This window comes from Sycon ciliatum, chromosome 11 (genome assembly GCF_964019385.1).
Source record: "Sycon ciliatum chromosome 11, ocSycCili1.1, whole genome shotgun sequence".
In the NCBI taxonomy this organism is placed as follows: Eukaryota; Metazoa; Porifera; class Calcarea; order Leucosolenida; family Sycettidae; genus Sycon; species Sycon ciliatum.
The window spans coordinates 24,513,659-24,533,010 of NC_088653.1; the positions used below are offsets into that span (position 1 = coordinate 24,513,659).

A 19,352-nucleotide genomic window follows, 5' to 3' on the forward strand; every position below is an offset into this window, starting at 1 on the left:
AAGTTATGTAATGTCCAAATTTCGACGTGAGCAGCAGGTCACTCGCGTTGATTTTTTCGACGTGCGAGCCAAATAACGCGAGCTGAACTTTCGCGTCGCAGACATCCCGTCGACGCGCAGAAAAACTAAATCTGCAGCCTCTTTTGCCGTCGGACAGGATACGTATTTTAGGAGACTGTAAAGTTATGTAATGTGCTCCACAGGCAACCATGCATTCGGCGTCGTCATTGGCTCAACAGGTCAATGTACATGTATTACTACAAAAAGGCCAGAAAATCCGATTCCTGTATTAAAATCAACTAATGTTCGCTGGCGATTTAATTTCGCTGATTTCGCCGCTTGGTACCAACCGGCCAAAGTAAATCGCAGGCCAACGTTTGTCATATAGGCAAATGATGCATGATTGAGCATTGGATGCATGTGAGAGCAAAAATACCGATCGATTTCAAATTTGACGTGAAACTGCGCGTCACGTCAGAAATAACGTGCATCTTAACCTCTCTAATCGAGAGGTTTCTATTTCTCATCGGCCAAAATTTGTTGATTTACAATATAAGGAGATAAAAATTAAAGAAGGAGCAAAACAAAAGTAGATGATTATTAGAGAAACAACAATCCGCAATAAATTCTGCAAATACTTTTGCCTAACTCATAATATACAAACCGATTGAAACGTTTTTGCAATACAGTGATGTGGCCAATCAACGGAAAAAGACAATTCCATCAGTTCTTATAACATGTACGATGAGCTAGGCAAAAAAACATAAAAGCATATCGTAGGGCCCTGAGCTTCCAAGCTCTCTCGTTATTAATATAGCTATGTATAGGATGAAGGCCGCAGACATCACGCAACTACTTTACTTGTTTGACATGTATTACTGCGTACTTTATCAAAAATATTATTGAAAACCCAGAATCGATTTTCTCGTTCCTATCATCAGTGGGAAAAAATAACTAAATGATACAACCAAAGAAACTGTGCATTAAAACCACTAGAGGAAACGCAAAAAGGTAACAAGATTACGTAACCAAAGGCAAGAAGGCACTGAACGAAGTGTCAACCTACGAATACAACTTCAGTGCCACAATGTGCTCTTTCTGCTTACACAAAACAGGCTTATGAATACGTATACAAACTGCTTCAAGGACTTTCAACCGTTGGACATAACGCGTACGACACAGTGCAGAAAAATGAGAGTCATCATACACACCAAGACAGTCAAGACGAGATAACAAGTGTAGATACACAGCTGACCTTTTTACGATCAACACATTCATCCGCCTCAATAATATTTTTGTTATAAATTACACAGTAATACATGTCAAACAAATAACGAGTATTAACCCCTTGAGCGCGGATGACGTAGTAGTACGTCATAACACCCACACATTGCCCCACGGATGACGTACTAGTACGGCATGCGCTTATATACAAACTAATGGCCCACATCTTCAGTCTTCGGGTCCGTTAGCCGATTGGTAGTGTCTATGCCTTGTGTACGAGAGGTCCCGGGTTCAGTTCCTAGCTGTCGATGTACAGCGATCAGCACAGCTCTTTTTTTTTCTCTTTTTTACGCGCGCATACCACGCAATTGGTGCATTTTCTCAAAAATCGACCTGAGTATGCCGCTCGGCCTGGCGTGCCTTGGCCGATTTTCGCTTTTGTTCTTGTTGTCGAGTGCTGGTCTGGGTCCTACCTACCACTGCCTGTGGTTGTGGCTCCCAAAGATTTCACGACTCGACATAGCCAAGGTTTGAAAATTTTCAAAAAAGACCATTTTCTTACGTGGTGCACTGACAAACAGCCCCGCGCTCAAGGGGTTAAACAAGTATTATTATTATTTGTAAGAAAGGTTTGCTCCCCACACCGGAGCTCGTGCTATTCCGCCGACTTTACTTGACACTTGACTGACTCACGACTGCCATCCAGAGCACACGAGAAGTCCATCGAACCTTCGACTCGGCAAACCTGCAAGAAAGCACCACTCCCTGCTCAATACACAGTGTTTCGGGGAATTCACCCCTCATCAGTTGAGCTTGAGTAGGCTGAGGAAGATTGTGCCTGAAGAGCACCACTTATATAGTGCTCTCCAGGCACAAACATCACCAGGGATACAAACTTACAGAGACGCTCCGCTTCCAGCGCGATAAACACCTCGTGAACACCAGATAGCAGCGTGAGTCAGTGTCGCTCCTGGACGGTGAGACAGACGTCGAGGACCCTCGGTCATTCGCAACGCTGTCACCTCCAAACCAACTAATAGCGCGAGCTCCGGTGTGGGGAGCAAACCTTTCTTACAAATCATCGCCGAAGACGTAACCACTACTTCGTATTATTATTATTATTATTAGTAGTAGTAGTAGTAGTAGTAGTAGTAGTAGTAGTAGTAGTAGTAGTAGTAGTAGTAGTAGTAGTAGTAGTAGTAGTAGTAGTAGTAGTAGTAGTAGTAGTAGTAGTAGTAGTAGTAGTAGTAGTAGTAGTAGTAGTAGTAGTAGTAGTAGTAGTAGTAGTAGAAAGGAAAAGGACATATGGAAACGAGTTAAGAGTAACTCTCCACCACTGTAACTATACAGTTAGAAAGTGCAACAGCTAGGCACAAAACTGACAGAGTACTGAGACATTCGACGTCCTGACACCTAGCTTCAACACATCTCCGTAGCACTAACTGACAGCCTTCCAACTGGGAAGATTCAAGGTTATGGAAAGACCAAAGAGGGGAAGTTGGGTGGTGTGCTGCTTTGCTGCTTCAAATTGTAGTTAGACCGCTTTGTCAAATCGCCTACTGGTCTCGTCATCGTACAGTGACAATCGACATTCTTTGTTCCGTTAGGACTGTAGCTTGTGCTCGTTTTCGTTGCGCTTGCCTTCCCCTCTTTGGTCTTTCCATAACCTTGAACCTTCCAAGTTGGAAGGCTGTCGGTTAGCGCTACGGAGATGTGTTGAAGCTAGGTGTCAGGACGTCGAATGTCTCAGTACTCTGTCAGTTTTGTGCCTCGTTGTTGCACTTTCTGACTGTATAATTATAGTATCTAGTTACAGTGGTGGAGAGTTACTCTTAACTCGTTTCCATATGTCCTTTTCCCTTCTACTTTTATTATTGGCTCAATACCCGAGTTTCAAATTATTATTATTATTATCATTATTCAAAGGACCAGTCGGGGAAGTGAACTGCCTGAAAAGAGAAAAAAACGCCAGACCCGCCAGGACTCGAACCTGGGACCATAGCTCAGTGGTTAGAGCATTGCTCATGACAAGCAGGGTCCCAGGTTCGAGTCCTGGTGGGTCTGGCGTTTTTTTCTCTTTTCAGGCAGTTCACTTCCCCGACTGATCCTTTGAATATGAAGTTCTCCCAATCCTTTCCAAATTATTATTATTATTATTATTACGAAGTAGTGGTTGCGACCTCGGCGATGATTTGTAAGAAAAGGGTTTGCGCCCCACACCGGAGCTCGCGCTATTCCGCCGACTTTACTTGACACTTGACTGACTCACGACTGCCATCCAGAGCACACGAGAAGTCCATCGAACCTTCGACTCGGCAAACCTGCAAGAAAGCACCACTCCCTGCTCAATACACAGTGTTTCGGGGAATTCACCCCTCATCAGTTGAGCTTGAGTAGGCTGAGGAAGATTGTGCCTGAAGAGCACCACTTATATAGTGCTCTCCAGGCACGACCATCACCAAGGATACAAACTTACAGAGACGCTCCGTTTTCAGCGCGACAAACACCTCGTGAGCACCAGATAGCAGCGTGAGTCAGTGTCGCTCCTGGACGGTGAGACAGACGTCGAGGACCCTCGGTCATTCGCAACGCTGTCACCTCCAAACCAACTAGTCGCAAGCCCGCGCTGGGCACAACAGTACGAAGTAGTGGTTGCGACCTCGGCGATGATTTGTAAGTGACAGCGTTGCGAATGACCGAGGGTCCTCAACGTCTGTCTCACCGTCCAGGAGCGACACTGACTCACGCTGCTATCTGGTGCTCACGATGTGTTTGTCGCGCTGAAAACGGAGCGTCTCTGTAAGTTTGTATCCCTGGTGATGGTCGTGCCTGGAGAGCACTATATAAGTGGTGCTCTTCAGGCACAATCTTCCTCAGCCTACTCAAGCTCAACTGATGAGGGGTGAATTCCCCGAAACACTGTGTATTGAGCAGGGAGTGGTGCTTTCTTGCAGGTTTGCCGAGTCGAAGGTTCGATGGACTTCTCGTGTGCTCTGGATGGCAGTCGTGAGTCAGTCAAGTGTCAAGTAAAGTCGGCGGAATAGCGCGAGCTCCGGTGTGGGGAGCAAACCCTTTTATTATTAAAAGGCGACGAGGAGACAACAACTTTATTAATGCGATTAATAGTATAAGTGAAGCGGACATTACAAAATGATGAATGAGAATACATGTATCTAAAATGGTTGTTCCTAATCGATTTTCTTGAGACTATCATCAGGGAAAATCGTCTCACAATAGAGGCTATACGGAGAAACAAACTACTTATAGGTTATCGGATAGTGGGAAGTATACAAGGTGAGGTGTGAAAAAAATAAATAAAGTGGGAGAGAAGACGAAAGAAATTAGAAGAAAAGATGTGAGAGTTTTCCGACGGTGTGAGCTACTACAAAAGGTGAGTGAAATGAACCCTTTTATTATTATTATTATTATTATTATTATTATTATTATTCAAGCGGTAGTTTGGAGGCGATGAAAAACAGTTTCGCGATCAGTACTTTCGCATGCAACACCGCCCATCCACAAAATCCAGTAGTCACTTCCTCTTATCAAACAGGTACGTTCTTTCCACACATGCCCTGGCCACGTCTTCAGTCCCAACTTTTGTCTTTTTTTTATATTGAATTTGGCAGGCGGCTCATATTGTTTGGGAAACGAGGAATGTACCGGAAATAACATATACCCAAGATGACTGCCTGCGGTGCACCGGTGATCATTTAAGCATTATCAAAATCGCTGCGCAGGCCCAAATTGCAATTTCACGACATATTTTACCTTCAGATTATCACAACTTCACCATTGGCTGTTTCCATGATCTTGCGCTTCTTGGAAAGGTCCGTCAGCGACGAATGCACAGAGCCCACATTCGACATCTATAAAGCCACAATTCGAGCGCCCCCACTTGCCAAACTTGCCCCAGCGCCAGATCTGCGGGCAGAATCCAAATTGTCTTGCCATTTCACTCTCCCCAATCGCTGGACTTTGAATTTTTGTGTACAGAACATGTCATGTAAAAAAGAAAAATCTGACTTTGAAATGTTCCCGAACGCAGAAAAATTGCAATTGCCGTGATTTTACTTTCGGCGGACGATATCGTTGCAAGGGAGTGTCGTAGCTCTTCGGCAATTGTTCGAGACGGCGTTTTCTATTAAATGGCGATAGACCCTTCGAATCCTTCAGTAGTCATTCACCATTAGTCTTCACCATGCGGTTTGGCCTTTCGGTGTTCTTTTGCAATGAATAATAACAGTGTAGTACGAGTAGTTCTCCTGTGGATTCCCGGTGCATTTTAGAATTGAGATGTACTAGACGCATCAATTGGTGACCCCTTGAAACGAACTATCTCTCTCTCGCTCTCTCTCTCTCTATATATATATATATATATAGCCAATATCTTTGTTGGATATTTTGAGAACACAATTCCAGACAGTCATTGGCCCCAATTCTATAGGCGTTATGTGGATGACACATTCGCAGCATTTCACAACCGGAAACTGGCATTGGAATTCTCTGAGCGTTTAAATAATCTTCACCCAGCTCTCCAGTTTACAATGGAGGAGGAGAATAATGGAGAATTACCGTTTCGTGATGTATTGATTAAGCATTCTTCCACAGAATTGCTCACCACAGTATATAGAAAGCTGACGTTCACAGGTCTTTACACCCGCTGGGACTCGTTTTGTGACACTAGAAACAAAATCAATTTGATCAGATCATTAACTTTTAGAGCTAAAACCATCTGCTCACCATCACTATTATCAGCTGAAATTGCTAAGCTAGAGGATATTCTGTGTTCTAACGGTTACCCACTCAAAGTACTCAAGCGAGTCATGACAAGCGTTCTTGAACCTACAGTCAGTTTCAAAAAGATTAGCAATCCTGGTGAACGCCCGGGCCGGGGAGTTTGCCGTCTTACCGTATGAGCGCTCGAGCGCCGCCTGCAAAAACTCACTGTGAACTCGAAGAAATATTCCGCGCGAAAGCATGAAAAATGACAACTCACTCAGGTCGATGTCAGTACGTCTGGTTCACAACAAACGAGTTCTTCCTCGTATCGATTATGGACTGGAGTCAGAGAGGACATGTCGAAAGTGTAGTAAATGCCAAGGCTGACGAGCGGCATGGGTCCCAATATGTTTTGTGACCAAATAGTTTCTTTGAGCTGCGATGCAATTTACTCTCACCATGTGACGAAAACGACATCGACACAGACTCATTCCCAAGGCCATGACTTGGCGAAGCTATCCGTATGACTTCGACAACATTTTGAGAAAAGCAGACGCCTGTGGAAGCTGATAGAAGACGGCGTTGACTTCTAAATTCAAACAAATTGGCGATCTTGAAAATACTAAAATAATTCTCAAAAAGAAATCGATCGATCGATGTGCCGGTGTATTCATCATTTTTCTTTGTTTCTTTTTGGTCAATTTACTACATAGTCTACTAGATGTACAAAAAAAAAAAAAAAAAGTTAAAAAAAAAGTTTAAAAAAAAATTCAACACGTACATGTAGCTACAGCGCAATGACTTCCGTATTCACTCACACCGTTTCAGTGTTGAGGGTGTGTTCACATGGCGTGAGCCAGTCAAGTGTCAGTCAGTTCGAGAGGAAGCGGGAGCTCCAACAACAACAACCGTGAACAACAAGTCTGCTTGATCACCAAAAAAACAATGAAAAAAAGTGTGAGTTGAAGATAGGTTGGGATTTGAACTCGCAACTTCATGGTCAGCAGACAGCATCCATAACCACAAGGCCAGAAAGGAAAAGATAAATCGTGGGTTTTGATAGAAAAATCGATACTGGCTTCCAGGGCAAATTGTAAACCATGGGAAAAGGCCGGAAACCTGGCCGAAATTCTAACTCTTTAACGGCTGGTCCAATTGTTCCGAAACCTTCACAGAACAATTTGCCGTGCCCTAACCAGCCCTTTTATGTACTTCGTTGTCCAATTTTCCCTTATCTTCATACTTTTTAAGACCAAAACCTGATTGCTAATCTTTTTGAAACAGACTATAGCCCAGATACAGCTTCTGCACAACTTGAATCTGCAACGCGTATTATCACAAAATTGCCGTGGAAAGGGCAAAATTGCATTGCCTTCCGCAAAAAGATTAAAGCTGCAATTTTGAACTGCTATCCTACAGTATCGCCCATTGTAATTTATACAACCAGACCCGCATTCAGGTCTATCGCGAAGGATGTTTCACCAACTCTTGAAAATAGTAATTTTATTTATAAGTATGCGTGTTGCTGTGAGCGGACGTACGTTGGTGAGACATGTCAGCGATTCTCGGAAAGGATCAAGCAGCATATCCCAGACAAGCTGTACAAGAAACCGCCTGACAAACGTGTGGCAACAAGTGATAGCGCCATCACAAAGCATTTGCAGGCGCAGCCAGAATGCATCCCGCAGGAACGCAACAGCAGCTTCAGCGTCATCACACCAGCCCGGAACAGCGCGCACCGATTCACACTGGAGGCGCTGTACATTCGCAGTTTGAGGCCAGAACTGTGTCGACAAAAGAAGCACATCAAGGTGCTATGGCTGTTCAAGCTGCAACCGGACTGACAACTTTATCACGTGTTTGTTCTGGTGCTGCATTCCCCTCATGTGTTGTTTCCCGCATGTTTCCACTGCTCCATACATTCTTATGGTAGTGTAGTGTGAACTTGAGGCATGTAAGAATTTTCTTGCTGATTCTCTACCCCCAGTATAAATTCTGGCTTCGTTTTCGTTCTTGCTCATTCCCATGTAACTACTGATGAAAATAGGTGAAAAGCTTTTAGTATTATGAAATTGACAACCTTGTGGTTGTGTGTATATAAAATTTGTTCGCCTACGTCTCCATTTAAATATATATATATATATATATGAGCCCCGGCCTGCGAAAACCAGCACTTGTGTACTTGATATCAATCATCAAAATGTGACGTCAAAGTTTGGGACGCGCAGTGAGCTGGCTTTTGAAGATTCCTTTTCGATCGAGTGGGTGTCTTTGTTGTCAAAGGAGTTTCAAATGTCTTCAAATGAGTCTGGTCAATTGATTTTAGCCCTAGGTGAGAGCTCGTCAAACGGAGGTTGAGTTTAGACACAGCGATGGCGACAGGTGTCGCGACAAGGACTTAGGTCCAGAGTTGTCAGCGTGAGACTCCCTGTACGAAGCGACGCTGAAAGTTAGTTCGCGATCGGAATTATTTCTTTGGTGGCGATCTCGCTGAGTTTGTCCAGCAGTGGTGAGTCTCATATTCATAGCAACGAAGAGCCCTCATAAAATCGACACTGGATACTGGTGGCGACGCTAGTCAGTGCTGGAGTAATAGCGACTGCGAGGAGAAGCTGAATGTCGACCCGCTGAGCGATCCGTATTTCTACATCGACAACAATGATGTTGCAGACACTCATGGAGGGCTTCTCACGGCGCAAAACAGAGCGTAGTATTATCAGTACTCTACCTTGCCAGACGACGCCAAGCTGGCTGCTGCCTGTGCTGAGAAAGGGGATTCCTAAAAGTCAAACTGGCTGAATGCTTTGGGGCAACATCTTCACGTGCTACAAAACGCGAGTATTCGCTCATATCATTGAAATGCAATTATGCTGAAATCATGGTCTGAGTGAAAGTGTGCAAGGGAGTGGATGTCAGTGGTATTGGTCAGTTCATCTATCAGTATGGCAAGCTTTGGGATAATGCTCAAACTGCCAGCACAGAGGTCCCTGAACACAATTTGGAAGGCCAGCCACCAATCATCGTTTTGCACTCTGGTGTTGTAAAGAAGGTAGTGGTGTATACGGAATATCGTCACACTTCTGAACTACTCATGCCTGCAGCATCAAGAGGGCAAGCCTGACTTGCATTCTATTTACTAACATGTACCTGTTCCACATCACAATCAGAAACTGTAGCATCAACTTGCATGGAGTCACTGGGCATGGATGCTGCGCCAACTGTACCGAATCTTGACCTGTGTGACTTCAAACTCTATTTTCCATGCTTTCGCTTATCAGATTGTCACCAAACTTGATAACTTGAATGGTTAATAGTGTAGAATCGATTTCGAGCGAAAAATAATTTTTGAAAAAATTACACATGTTCAGGTTTCTGCTGGCTGGGGCTCATATATATCTCTCTCTACCTGTCTCTCTCTCTCCCTCTCTCTTTCTCCCTCTCTCTCTCTCTCTCTTTCTATCTCGCACCCTCTCTCTCTCCCTTGCTCTCTCTCACTTTCTCTCTCCCTCTCTCCCTCCCTCTCTCTCTCTCTCTCTCTCTCTCTCTATCTCTCTCTCTCTCTCTCTCTCTCTCTCTCTCTCTCTCTCTCTCTCTCTCTCCCTCTCTCGTTCTCGCTCTCTCACTCTCGCTCTCTCTCTCTCTCTCTCTCTCTCTCTCTCTCTCTCTCTCTCTCTCTCTCAGTTTCAAAACTTAGAACTGTTTTTGAAGAACTAGAAAGTGTGTTGTGTCGGGGTTCCGAAATTCCAAAACTCTCTCGCTCTCTCTCTCTCTCTCTCTGTCCACAATTATACATTGTTGTTCATGCCTTGGTGTTTACCCCTGTCCAGAACTTAATGAATGCGAAAAACTGAATTTTACATGCAGCAGTGATGCTCACTGTACTAATCAGACTGGGACATTCTCATGTGTTTGCAAGCCTGGATTTACTGGAGATGGATTTTCCTGTACAGGTACGTTCTTTCCACACATGCCCTGGCCACGTCTTCAGTCACAACTTTTTTTCTTTTTTTTATATTGAATTTGGCAGGCGGCTCATATTGTTTGGCAAACGAGGAATGTACCGGAAATGACATATACCCAAGATGACTGCCTGCAGTGCACCGGTGATCATTTACGCATTATCAAAATCGCTGCGCAGGCCCAAATTGCAATTTCACGACATATTTTACCTTCAAATTATCAAAACTTCACCATCGGCCGATTCCATGATCTTGCGCTTCTTAGAAAGGTCCGTCAGCGACGAATGCACAGAGCCCACATTCAACATCTATAAAGCCACAAGTCGAGCGCCCCCACTTGCCAAACTTGCCCCAGCGCCAGATCTGCGGGCAGAATCCAAATTGTCTTGCCATTTCACTCTCCCCCATCGCTGGACTTTGAATTTTTGTGTACAGAACATGTCATGTAAAAAAGAAAAATCGGACTTTGAAATGTTCCCGAACGCAGAAAAATTGCAATTGCCGTGATTTTATTTTCGGCGGACGATATCGTTGCAAGGGAGTGTCGTAGCTCTTCGGCGATTGTTCGAGACGCTGTTTTCTATTAAATGGCGATAGACCCTTCGAATCCTTCAGTAGTCATTCGCCATTAGTCTTCACCATGCGGTTTGGCCTTTCGGTGTTCTTTTGCAATGAATAATAACAATGTAGTATGAGCAGTTTTCCTGTGGATTCCCGGTGGATTTTAGAATGTAGATGTGCTAGACGCATCAATTGGTGACCCCTTGAAACGAACTATCTCTCTCTCTCTCTCTCTCTATATATATATATATATACCTCTCTCTCTACCTATCTCTCTCTCTCTCTCTCTCTATACCTGTCTCTCTACCTATCTCTCTCCCTCTCTCTCTCTCTCTCTCTCTCTCTCTCTCTCTCTCTCTCTCTCTCTCTCTCGCTCTCTCTCTCCCTCTCTCTCTCTCTCTCTTTCCATCTCGCACCCTCTCTCTCTCCCTCGCTCTCTCTCTCTCTCTTTCTCTCTCTCTCTCCCTCTCTCTCTCTCTCTCTCTCTTTCTCTCTCTCTCTCCCTCTTTCTCTCTCTCTCTCCCTCTCTCGTTCTCGCTCTCTCTCTCTCTCTCTCTCTCTCTCGCTCTCTCTCTCTCTCTTTCAGTTTCAAAACTTAGAACTGTTTTTGAAGAACTAGAAAGTGTGTTGTGTCGGGGTTCCGAAATTCCAAAACTCTCTCGCTCTCTCTCTCTCTGTCCACAATAAGACATTGTTGTTCATGCCTTGGTGTTTACCCCTGTCCAGAACTTAATGAATGCGAAAAACTGAATTTTACATGCAGCAGTGATGCTCACTGTACTAATCAGACTGGGACATTCTCATGTGTTTGCAAGCCTGGATTTACTGGACATGGATTTTCCTGTACAGGTACGTTCTTTCCACACATGCCCTGGCCACGTCTTGTCTTGCCATATCACTCTCCCCCATCGCTGGACTTTGAATTTTTGTGTACAGAACATGTCATGCAAAAATAAAAAATCTGACTTTGAAATGTTCCCGAACGCAGAAAAATTGCAATTGCCGTGATTTTACTTTCGGCGGACGATATCGTTGCAAGGGAGTGTCGTAGCTCTTCGGCGATTGTTCGAGACGCTGTTTTCTATTAAATGGCGATAGACCCTTCGATCGTGAAATTTGGTCAAGAAATGACTGAGATATGATGGATTTACTGATCGAAGGATAGTCGTAGATATTTGGCTGGTCGGGCGGATAAGGGTTAAAGGGGCACTCCGAGAATTTTTTTCTATTGTGTGTTCTCTTCATGGGGGCCTTATATGGCCCCCGAGAGATGGGAAATCGCGGAAACTAGACCCCAAAAGTCGATATAAGAAGCCAGGGAGGGCCAAGTTTGTCTCCTCTTTTGATGGTTTTAATGAAGTCACGTGTGATTAGTATTCAAATTCTCTGCATTTGAAGATCTTAGTTCTTTGAATTTCTGGTGATGAAAAACAATGTTTGGTCAACATTCCCAAGCTTTACAACTGCGACAATACTCTAAGGAACATGGAGGACCTCCTGAGGTGCCCCTGGTAGAAGCGCAGCCTGGTGAGGGCCAGAAAATTGGAGCGGACAACTTCACTGGTCGACAATCAAATAAAGATTGGTGTTTCTGCCAAAAATGTGGGGTTATGTAGAGGGCAGTCGATTACCTTCACTGTCGAGAGGGCGCTGCAGCTGTTAGCATTGGCAGCCCTTTGACATGCGTTACACATCACCCCGACTTCGCGTCGGCTTGTCTTAACAAAACTGTTCTGACCATATGCCTCACGGCAAGAGTCCATAAACAAGAGTATGCAACTGTGATCTCTTTTCTATGGGCCAGATGCGCGGCGCGCTGCCTTCATTACATCATTCAGCTGCAGTCCGCGCACTGCGGAAAATCAAACACCGCACTTTTCCTCTGGTTTGAAATGAACCTTCGTACGGAACTGGAGTTCAAGCGCCAGAATTTAGAGATTGCGTAGGTACTGGAACGAATCGAGCAAAAACAGATGGGCTCGTACGAGAAATTGTGAGTTTGAATGCATGCTTTCAGAGCGTGATGAAGGCAAGTTACGTAATGAAGGCAGCGCGCCGCGCACTGACCCATAACCACAGTTGCATACTCTTGTTTATGCACTCTTGCTCACGGCGTATAGAGAATTTTGAGATCCTCGAACTCGGACCAGTGAAGTCGTCCGCTCCAATCTCCTGCCGCAGTATAGTGTTTGCTAATTGAGGACGTAGCTCGCTGTTTTATCAGCGCTTGCAATTGGGCTATTTTCAAGACGATCATTTGTGGCGTCAAGGGATGATTGCCCTCGTCATCTGGGATGCTGGCGTGGCTAAGTGGTGCTGCCCCAAGAAGTCTTCTAAGGTGAGGTAATGTTGGCTTGATGGAGTTTTGTTCGTAGCTTGTTTTTGTACGCTGTGCCGTGGCTCGTTTGTAGACTCATAAATCGTGCCAATATTGGGCCAATATTGAGGGGTATGCCAATTTCATGGTTCCCTTCAAAAGGTTTTGCGCGGGCTTTGGAATGTCGATCTACACCCCAAAGCAAACCTACCTGCAAAATTCGAGCAAAATCTGAGAGACCTACTTGCACATATGTTCTGGTTTTCTCAGACATGCTCTCTTTTAAAAGTCACACAAGTCTTATGTGTGTGTGCACATGTGCAGGTGGGGTTGGGAGTAGTGTTGATTTTACACTTTTACAGCGACCTCACCCGGAATCCCGAGCTGCTGAGAATGCAACCCAAATCGCGCGAAGTTTGAAATCGTGGTCATGTGGCAGGTTTGAGGACTTCCTGGACGAAGCAAGATGTATTCAAGCACACCTACCCGCTGGAAACCGTCGCCAGAAACTGCCTGATACAGTGAATGATACAACCTTCAGTCGACAAGTATTCACAGGGAAGATTAACTCTGCAGCGCGGATCGTGGGTGATGACTCACCTGGCTCAGTGCTCGGGATGGAGGACTCGGCTGGTGGTGACAAGACTGTGCGTGAGGTACTGTATGACAAGCACCCGTCATCTTCACTGGCGGTTCCTGGCTCATTGGTGGTGCCAGCCGACTCACAGCGGGTGAACCCAATACTCTTCGAGCGCATCACGCCAAGCCTCATCAAGTTTGTTAGCAGGTCCATGAAGGCGACGCTGGTTCGTCCGGATTAGACTTGGAGGCCTGGACCAGGATGCTAACGTGCTTCGGCCCAGCTTCCAACCGACATTGCATTGCATTGGCGGATTCGGCACACGTATTGTGTACTGCGAATATCGAGCCGAGTTTCATGGAGGCATTCACTGCCGCCCGCCTGATCCCCATTGATAAAACCCCAGGGGTTAGACCCAAAGCTGTTGGGGAGGAGATTATAGGGCGAGCTATAATGAAGGTTATTGAAAGTCTTCCTGAAACCGAAGCCGTGCTGCTGATAGATGCCGTGCCGCCTCTTCGTAGCGGATGGGGGCGAATTTCTTTCCCATGAGGGGATCTGCCAGGGCGACCCCTTTGCGATGGCCATTTACACTGTTGCTGTTATGCCTCTTATAAACAAACTTTCACACGAATGTCCAAGCACCACCCAGCTGTGGTACGCTGATGATGATTCCGCTGCTGGCACCCTTCAAGCCACATCCCTTTACTGGTCTGGTCTAAGTTATTGCAGCTGGGACCCGACTATGGGTACCACCACAATCCGGGAAAAAAACAGTTCTTCTGGTGAAGCCATCTCTCGAGCACGCAGCGCAGGAAATATTCGCTGGGACTGGGGTGAGAATTGTTACAGATGGTTGCATTTACTTGGTCCGGCTCATCGCAATTGTCGCTTATCCCCCCCCCCCCCGCACTTTTTGACAGGTAAAACCCAGTCCAATCACGATATCTAAGGCTGTGTTTACATGAGAAATTTCAACCCAGGTCGAGTTCAGCCCGGGTTGAAAGTCTGTACGATAGACAAAAGAGGTGAGCGTTTACATGAAGACAGTTGAAGACAGTTGAAGTTCAAACCTGGTGCGAGATACGCACAGAAGTACGTTTGTACGATTTTCTTGACCCGGGTTGATTTCCTTTGGGGGAGGGTTGAAATCAACCCGGGTCGAAATTTCAACCCGGGTCAAGCGCAATTGCGTCATGTAAACGCGCCATTCAATTTATGCACATGGCGGGTTCAAATCTGACCCGGGTCGAACTCAACCCGGGTTGAAACGCCTCATGTAAACACCGCCTAACTTACTTTTGCTCGGGAGATCTTGATGGCAAGATCAAAGGAGGCACCAAAGAAAAATGATCGCGATTAGCGCTTTGAATCGTGGTGTATTCGACTTTTTTGGGAAGTGGGAATCTGGCCATTCACTGTCTGTGTTGCCAAAAGCCAAGCGCAGCGACCCGAAGACCGGAACTGTGGCAGGGGCAACTGACATCCTGGCCTGGAGAGCGTGACAGGCACGCGTGCATGCGCAGTGCTAGTTTTGGTCTGGGAGTGAGAGTCATGTGTGATTCGTCCGTGGTCTGGTTGTCTTGGTCTAAGTCATGTACTCTGTATGCATTGGTCGCTGAATGGTCATCCTGATTTGGCGTCACTTTATCATTGCTTGTTCTTTGAAGTTTCTTCGTGTCTTCTCCCTTCACCTTTTTGTTTCGGTCTTGCATTTCCTTTCTCCTCCTGCACCCTCGTCGTTTATTGTCTATATAAGAAATGATATGAAAGGAGACGCACAATCAAGAGTTTGCGTTGCTGTACGGCGGTTGCCTGGATGAGAAGGTAACAACACACCAGTTGTGGTTCAACTATGCTTATACTGCAGATATTGATGAATGCGCTGGGCCCACGAGCGGCAACTGCAGTCTGACATCAACGTCATGCTCCAACACTCCCGGCTCCTTCGCGTGCTGTAGTCCTGGCTACCAACCATTCCAATCAGCTTGCGCCAGTAAGTAGCTACAGTCCATTCATTGGAAACTGGCACCCTAAGGGCCTGGTCAGACTGCGGCAAATGTTGGTTGCCTGGCGAAAACGGAAAAGCGTCCAGAATTTGAATCGCGATCACACTACACATGTGAGGAGAATGAAAATTCAAACTTCATTTCGAGCGTCAAGTGGTAATCTCCACGAACGACGTCAAATTCTTTCACCTTGGGGATCGCCAACACCTTCAGTGCAATCCTTGCAACCATCCTTAATAAAAAAAGTTATGAGTTTTGTTGTTGTCCGTGGCCAATTAGCAACTCGATATTGAGATGAAAAAATCAGTGATTATCAGCGTCAATGGCGTATCAGCGCCAAATCCTGTTTGGAGCGGAAAAGCGTGGTCCGTTCTAGCTTTTTTTTTGGAGCGTCAACTCTCGCTTTTGCCGCTCTGGTGGCAAGTTACTATGGAGATTTGGATTATAATCCCAGGATTATTTCGATTTTGCCGCAGTCTGACCAGGCCCTAACTTTTTGGTGTCTCTCTCACGTAGTTGTAGATATCGTGAAAACAACAATACATCCTGCATTGTGTGACCCGTGCAATTACTCCTTGCCACATTTGAGGCCAGAAAAGTCCAAGAACAGGGAAATAGAAATTCAGCCAGGTTTTACAAAATTCGGACCGGTCGGTGTGCCATGGCAAAATGTATGGAGAAGCAGATCCAAAACCCAAATTTTTGAGATTTAAAGTGAGTTTTTGATCCTCAATTCGACCCAAATCCGACTTTCAAAAGCCAGCGGGACAGTTTCCGATGAATGGACATATCAGATTTTCCTGCACGTCAGGATAATCCCACCTGCCGTGCATCATACTACTGCAAGCTTTGATGAAGTTGGCATGTATTGCACTTGTCCCAGATTTAAAAAAGAATCCATCGATTTTGAATGTGTGAACTGCAGAGATTGGCAAGGACAAGACATTTAAAAAGGAGCATGTGCATGCACGCCATTGAGGAAAAATTCGAGAACAGTGCACTTTTTGTCATAGCAACTCAAGTTGAAGGTGGCAGGTGCAGAGACTTGCCAACATCTGAGTAGTCCAGATAAGAGATGTTTGAGTGTAATTACCAGGGGAAATTGTAGTGATTCCCAAACCTACCTGCTGAATTAACGTATTGTCCGGGTGTAATAAATAATTTCACAGTCTGAGTGAGACTCTGCTGGGAAGCCGAGTTTTCCGGGCATAGCGGCTTCATTCGTACTTTAATTACCAGGGGAAATTGTAGCGATTTCCAAGCCTTCCTGCTTTTAAAACATATTGTCTGGGCGTGGTGGCTTCACTCTAGCCTTTATCTGCCATGACTGGCTTCATCGCTACGGTGCTTTAAACCAGCGCCTACTCCAGAGCCGGGTCAGCCGTTTCGGCGACCCAGTTGGGGTTGGGACCGCATGGGAAAAGAACACCGGGGGTCAATTGTGACCCGGTTGGGACCCAGTCAGGGCGTTCTAATGCTCCCTGATGTACAATAGCCGCACTTGAGTCTTGTACCCGGTACTGACTCGGTTGCAAGAGTTGTGCCAGGTAGATCTACTCGTGTACCCGATTGGTTTGAAATCCTAGAGCAGACACTGTAAGGAGGATGTGTGGAAAACAATGAACAGGTCTACCCGTTTTTTTTACCAAAATACCAAAAAATTAAAAATGCGAAAATTTGCACGAAAAAAGTATATTTTATACTACTACTAGTTGTGGTTGATAAATATGGTGGTAAAGACACACCTGGCAATATGGCAGTAAACACACGCCTGCCCACACACGCTCTCTAGGCTGCAAAGTTCTGGCACAGAGCTCTCCTTCTCACCACCACCACCATCAGTTCGTGCCTGGCGCCTAGTCGATGCATGGTTGGTGGTATCCGACATAGCAGGCTGGTACATCAAGTAGCGCATGGCACATAGAAGATGAAATAGCAACGACATTTCGTCCTCGCTGGACTTATCAGGAAATCACCATATTAATCAACCACAAGTACAGCTGCAGTGGTGTCTTCAGCTTCATTCTACTACTAATTGTACTTGAAAAATTCACTCGAAACGAAAGCAGAACGGTAGCCAAAAAAATATTGTGTGCGAAAATAGGAAAAAAATAATTACCCTCGTTAGTGGACAACAACGAGGGTTTCAGATTGTTTATCTTATAACGAGTACTATCTACTGCCCGGACGTGAATGTACGTGTTTCAGGTGTCAGTGGATTTTGACCATTGTCTGCTACTGAGTTTGGTCTTGTAACCAATGTCGTACTAACAAGGGTACAGCTGTAGCAACAAATGTTGGTACTCGCTCCATTGCTCACTCTTGCGGTCTTGTTCTTGCACACTAGCACGCCGTAGATAGAATCCTGTAGAGTTTGCATATTTTTAGTACATTCCCAATGTGCTTCTCCATATCATAACATCCTATCTACTTGCTCTAGAAACGAAGTCTGGCGCCCGTGGAGAGCTTTGGCTACAGTCCATTCATAGGAAAGTGGTACCCTATTATTTTAGTGGGACTCCAGTTACACCACATATACCGTAAAGTCTTGTAGAAAAGCCGCCCTCGAATAGAAGCCGCAATTTTGGGCCCATCAAATCACACATAAGCCTGGTTTTAGTGTTGACATACATAGAGATACCTGTCTTGTATAGAAGCGTGTCTCATATAGAAGCCTGCAACATTTCACCAAGAAAGTCATAGAAGCCGCGGCTGTTATACAAGACTTTACGGTACTGTCAAGTGAGAAGCTTTCGCTAGAGATAAAATTTCACTATTTTCGCGACCATCACACATTGGTGAATATAAATCGCCGCAAACTGCTCTGTACATTGATTGTAGACTGTAACAGATCCAAATGAAGAGATAAAATCGCCAAAGTTTCTCATCGTGAACCAGCCCAATTCATGAAAACGCAAACTTTGCGCACCGCGAAAGTTAATCGCTTCACAGTGCGTGCACTTATAGCTATCATGAAAACAACAGTTCATCCTGCATTGCGTGGAACGTGCAATTATTCCTAACCGAATCTGATACCAGAAAAGTCAAAGGACACAGGGAATTAGAACATCAGCCTGGTTTTACCAAAATTTGGACAGGTACTCCATGGCAAAATGTGTGGAGAAGCGGATTCAAAACCCGGATTTTTGTGCCTCGATTCTGTCAAAATTGGGCTTTCAAGAGCCAACGAGACTGGCTCAGGTGAATGGACTGTTGCGCCGTTGATCCCGAAAGCAGATCTTATGTACATTTCACCTGATACTTGTCCAAGTCAACGTGTGGTGCTCTTTAACCCGAGCATCACCCTTTAACCCAAGCATCACCCATCTTCAAGTTTACTCATGGATTTACCAACGATGTCATGGCTTTACCAACGGTGTGCACATTCTACTTTTGTGTACTGTCGTTCTGCAGGAGAGTACGGAGGCAATCTTCTCATACTTGATCCAGTCAATTATCCGGCAATGAGTTTTTCCAGGGCCGCTTCATTATGTTCTCAGCTAGGGTTAGCGATACCAAGTAGAACGAAGGAAAAAGATATGATTGTCCAGGCAGCCAAGAATTCGAATATCAGTGACTTTGTGTGGTTCCGGATGTTTGCCGAGCCATTCGGGCTGAGACGGGTATTCCTTGACCAAGGTACTGCGTCCCGCGAAGATTTGCATAATGTTGCCTGTGCAAGTAAGTATGGCGTGCTATGCTCCAATGCTATGTGTTATATTCTACATGTGTGCTGGCAGGTGATTTAACCATGTTCGAATAGAGCTCAGGCGTATAGCTCCTGCAGAGCCAACAGTCTGGTCAAGGCACCAGCAAATGGCAGTCATCCAGTGCTGCTCAATGAAATCCAGTCATGTCACTCAAATGTGCACCTTCTTCTGCAGCCCAGTGTTGGCAGGTCTACAGTCCATTTCAAAACTACAGACGCGTAGGGTTTTTGAAATATTTGGCTGGACCTTTTGAGAATAGTTTTCGGAATA

General features: G+C 45.3%; 1 protein-coding gene across 1 annotated transcript; it reads left to right on the forward strand.

The window, feature by feature from the left end:
- Positions 1-6,792: 6,792 nt before the first annotated feature.
- On the forward strand, positions 6,793-19,135 carry LOC135827209 (EGF-containing fibulin-like extracellular matrix protein 1). The gene is made up of 6 exons (XM_065339738.1): positions 6,793-6,797; positions 9,661-9,896; positions 11,193-11,315; positions 15,234-15,359; positions 18,787-19,053; positions 19,113-19,135. Exons 1-6 carry the CDS (start codon positions 6,793-6,795, stop codon positions 19,133-19,135), a joined length of 780 nt encoding a protein of 259 aa, XP_065195810.1.
- Positions 19,136-19,352: the final 217 nt, after the last annotated feature.

Excerpts from the sequence above, each read along its gene's own strand:
- LOC135827209 (XM_065339738.1), top strand. Across the intron at positions 15,360-18,786 it reads ATTCCAATCAGCTTGCGCCA|GAGAGTACGGAGGCAATCTT; the intron begins GTAAGTAGCTAC and ends GTCGTTCTGCAG. Across the intron at positions 19,054-19,112 it reads GCATAATGTTGCCTGTGCAA|GTGATTTAACCATGTTCGAA; the intron begins GTAAGTATGGCG and ends GTGTGCTGGCAG.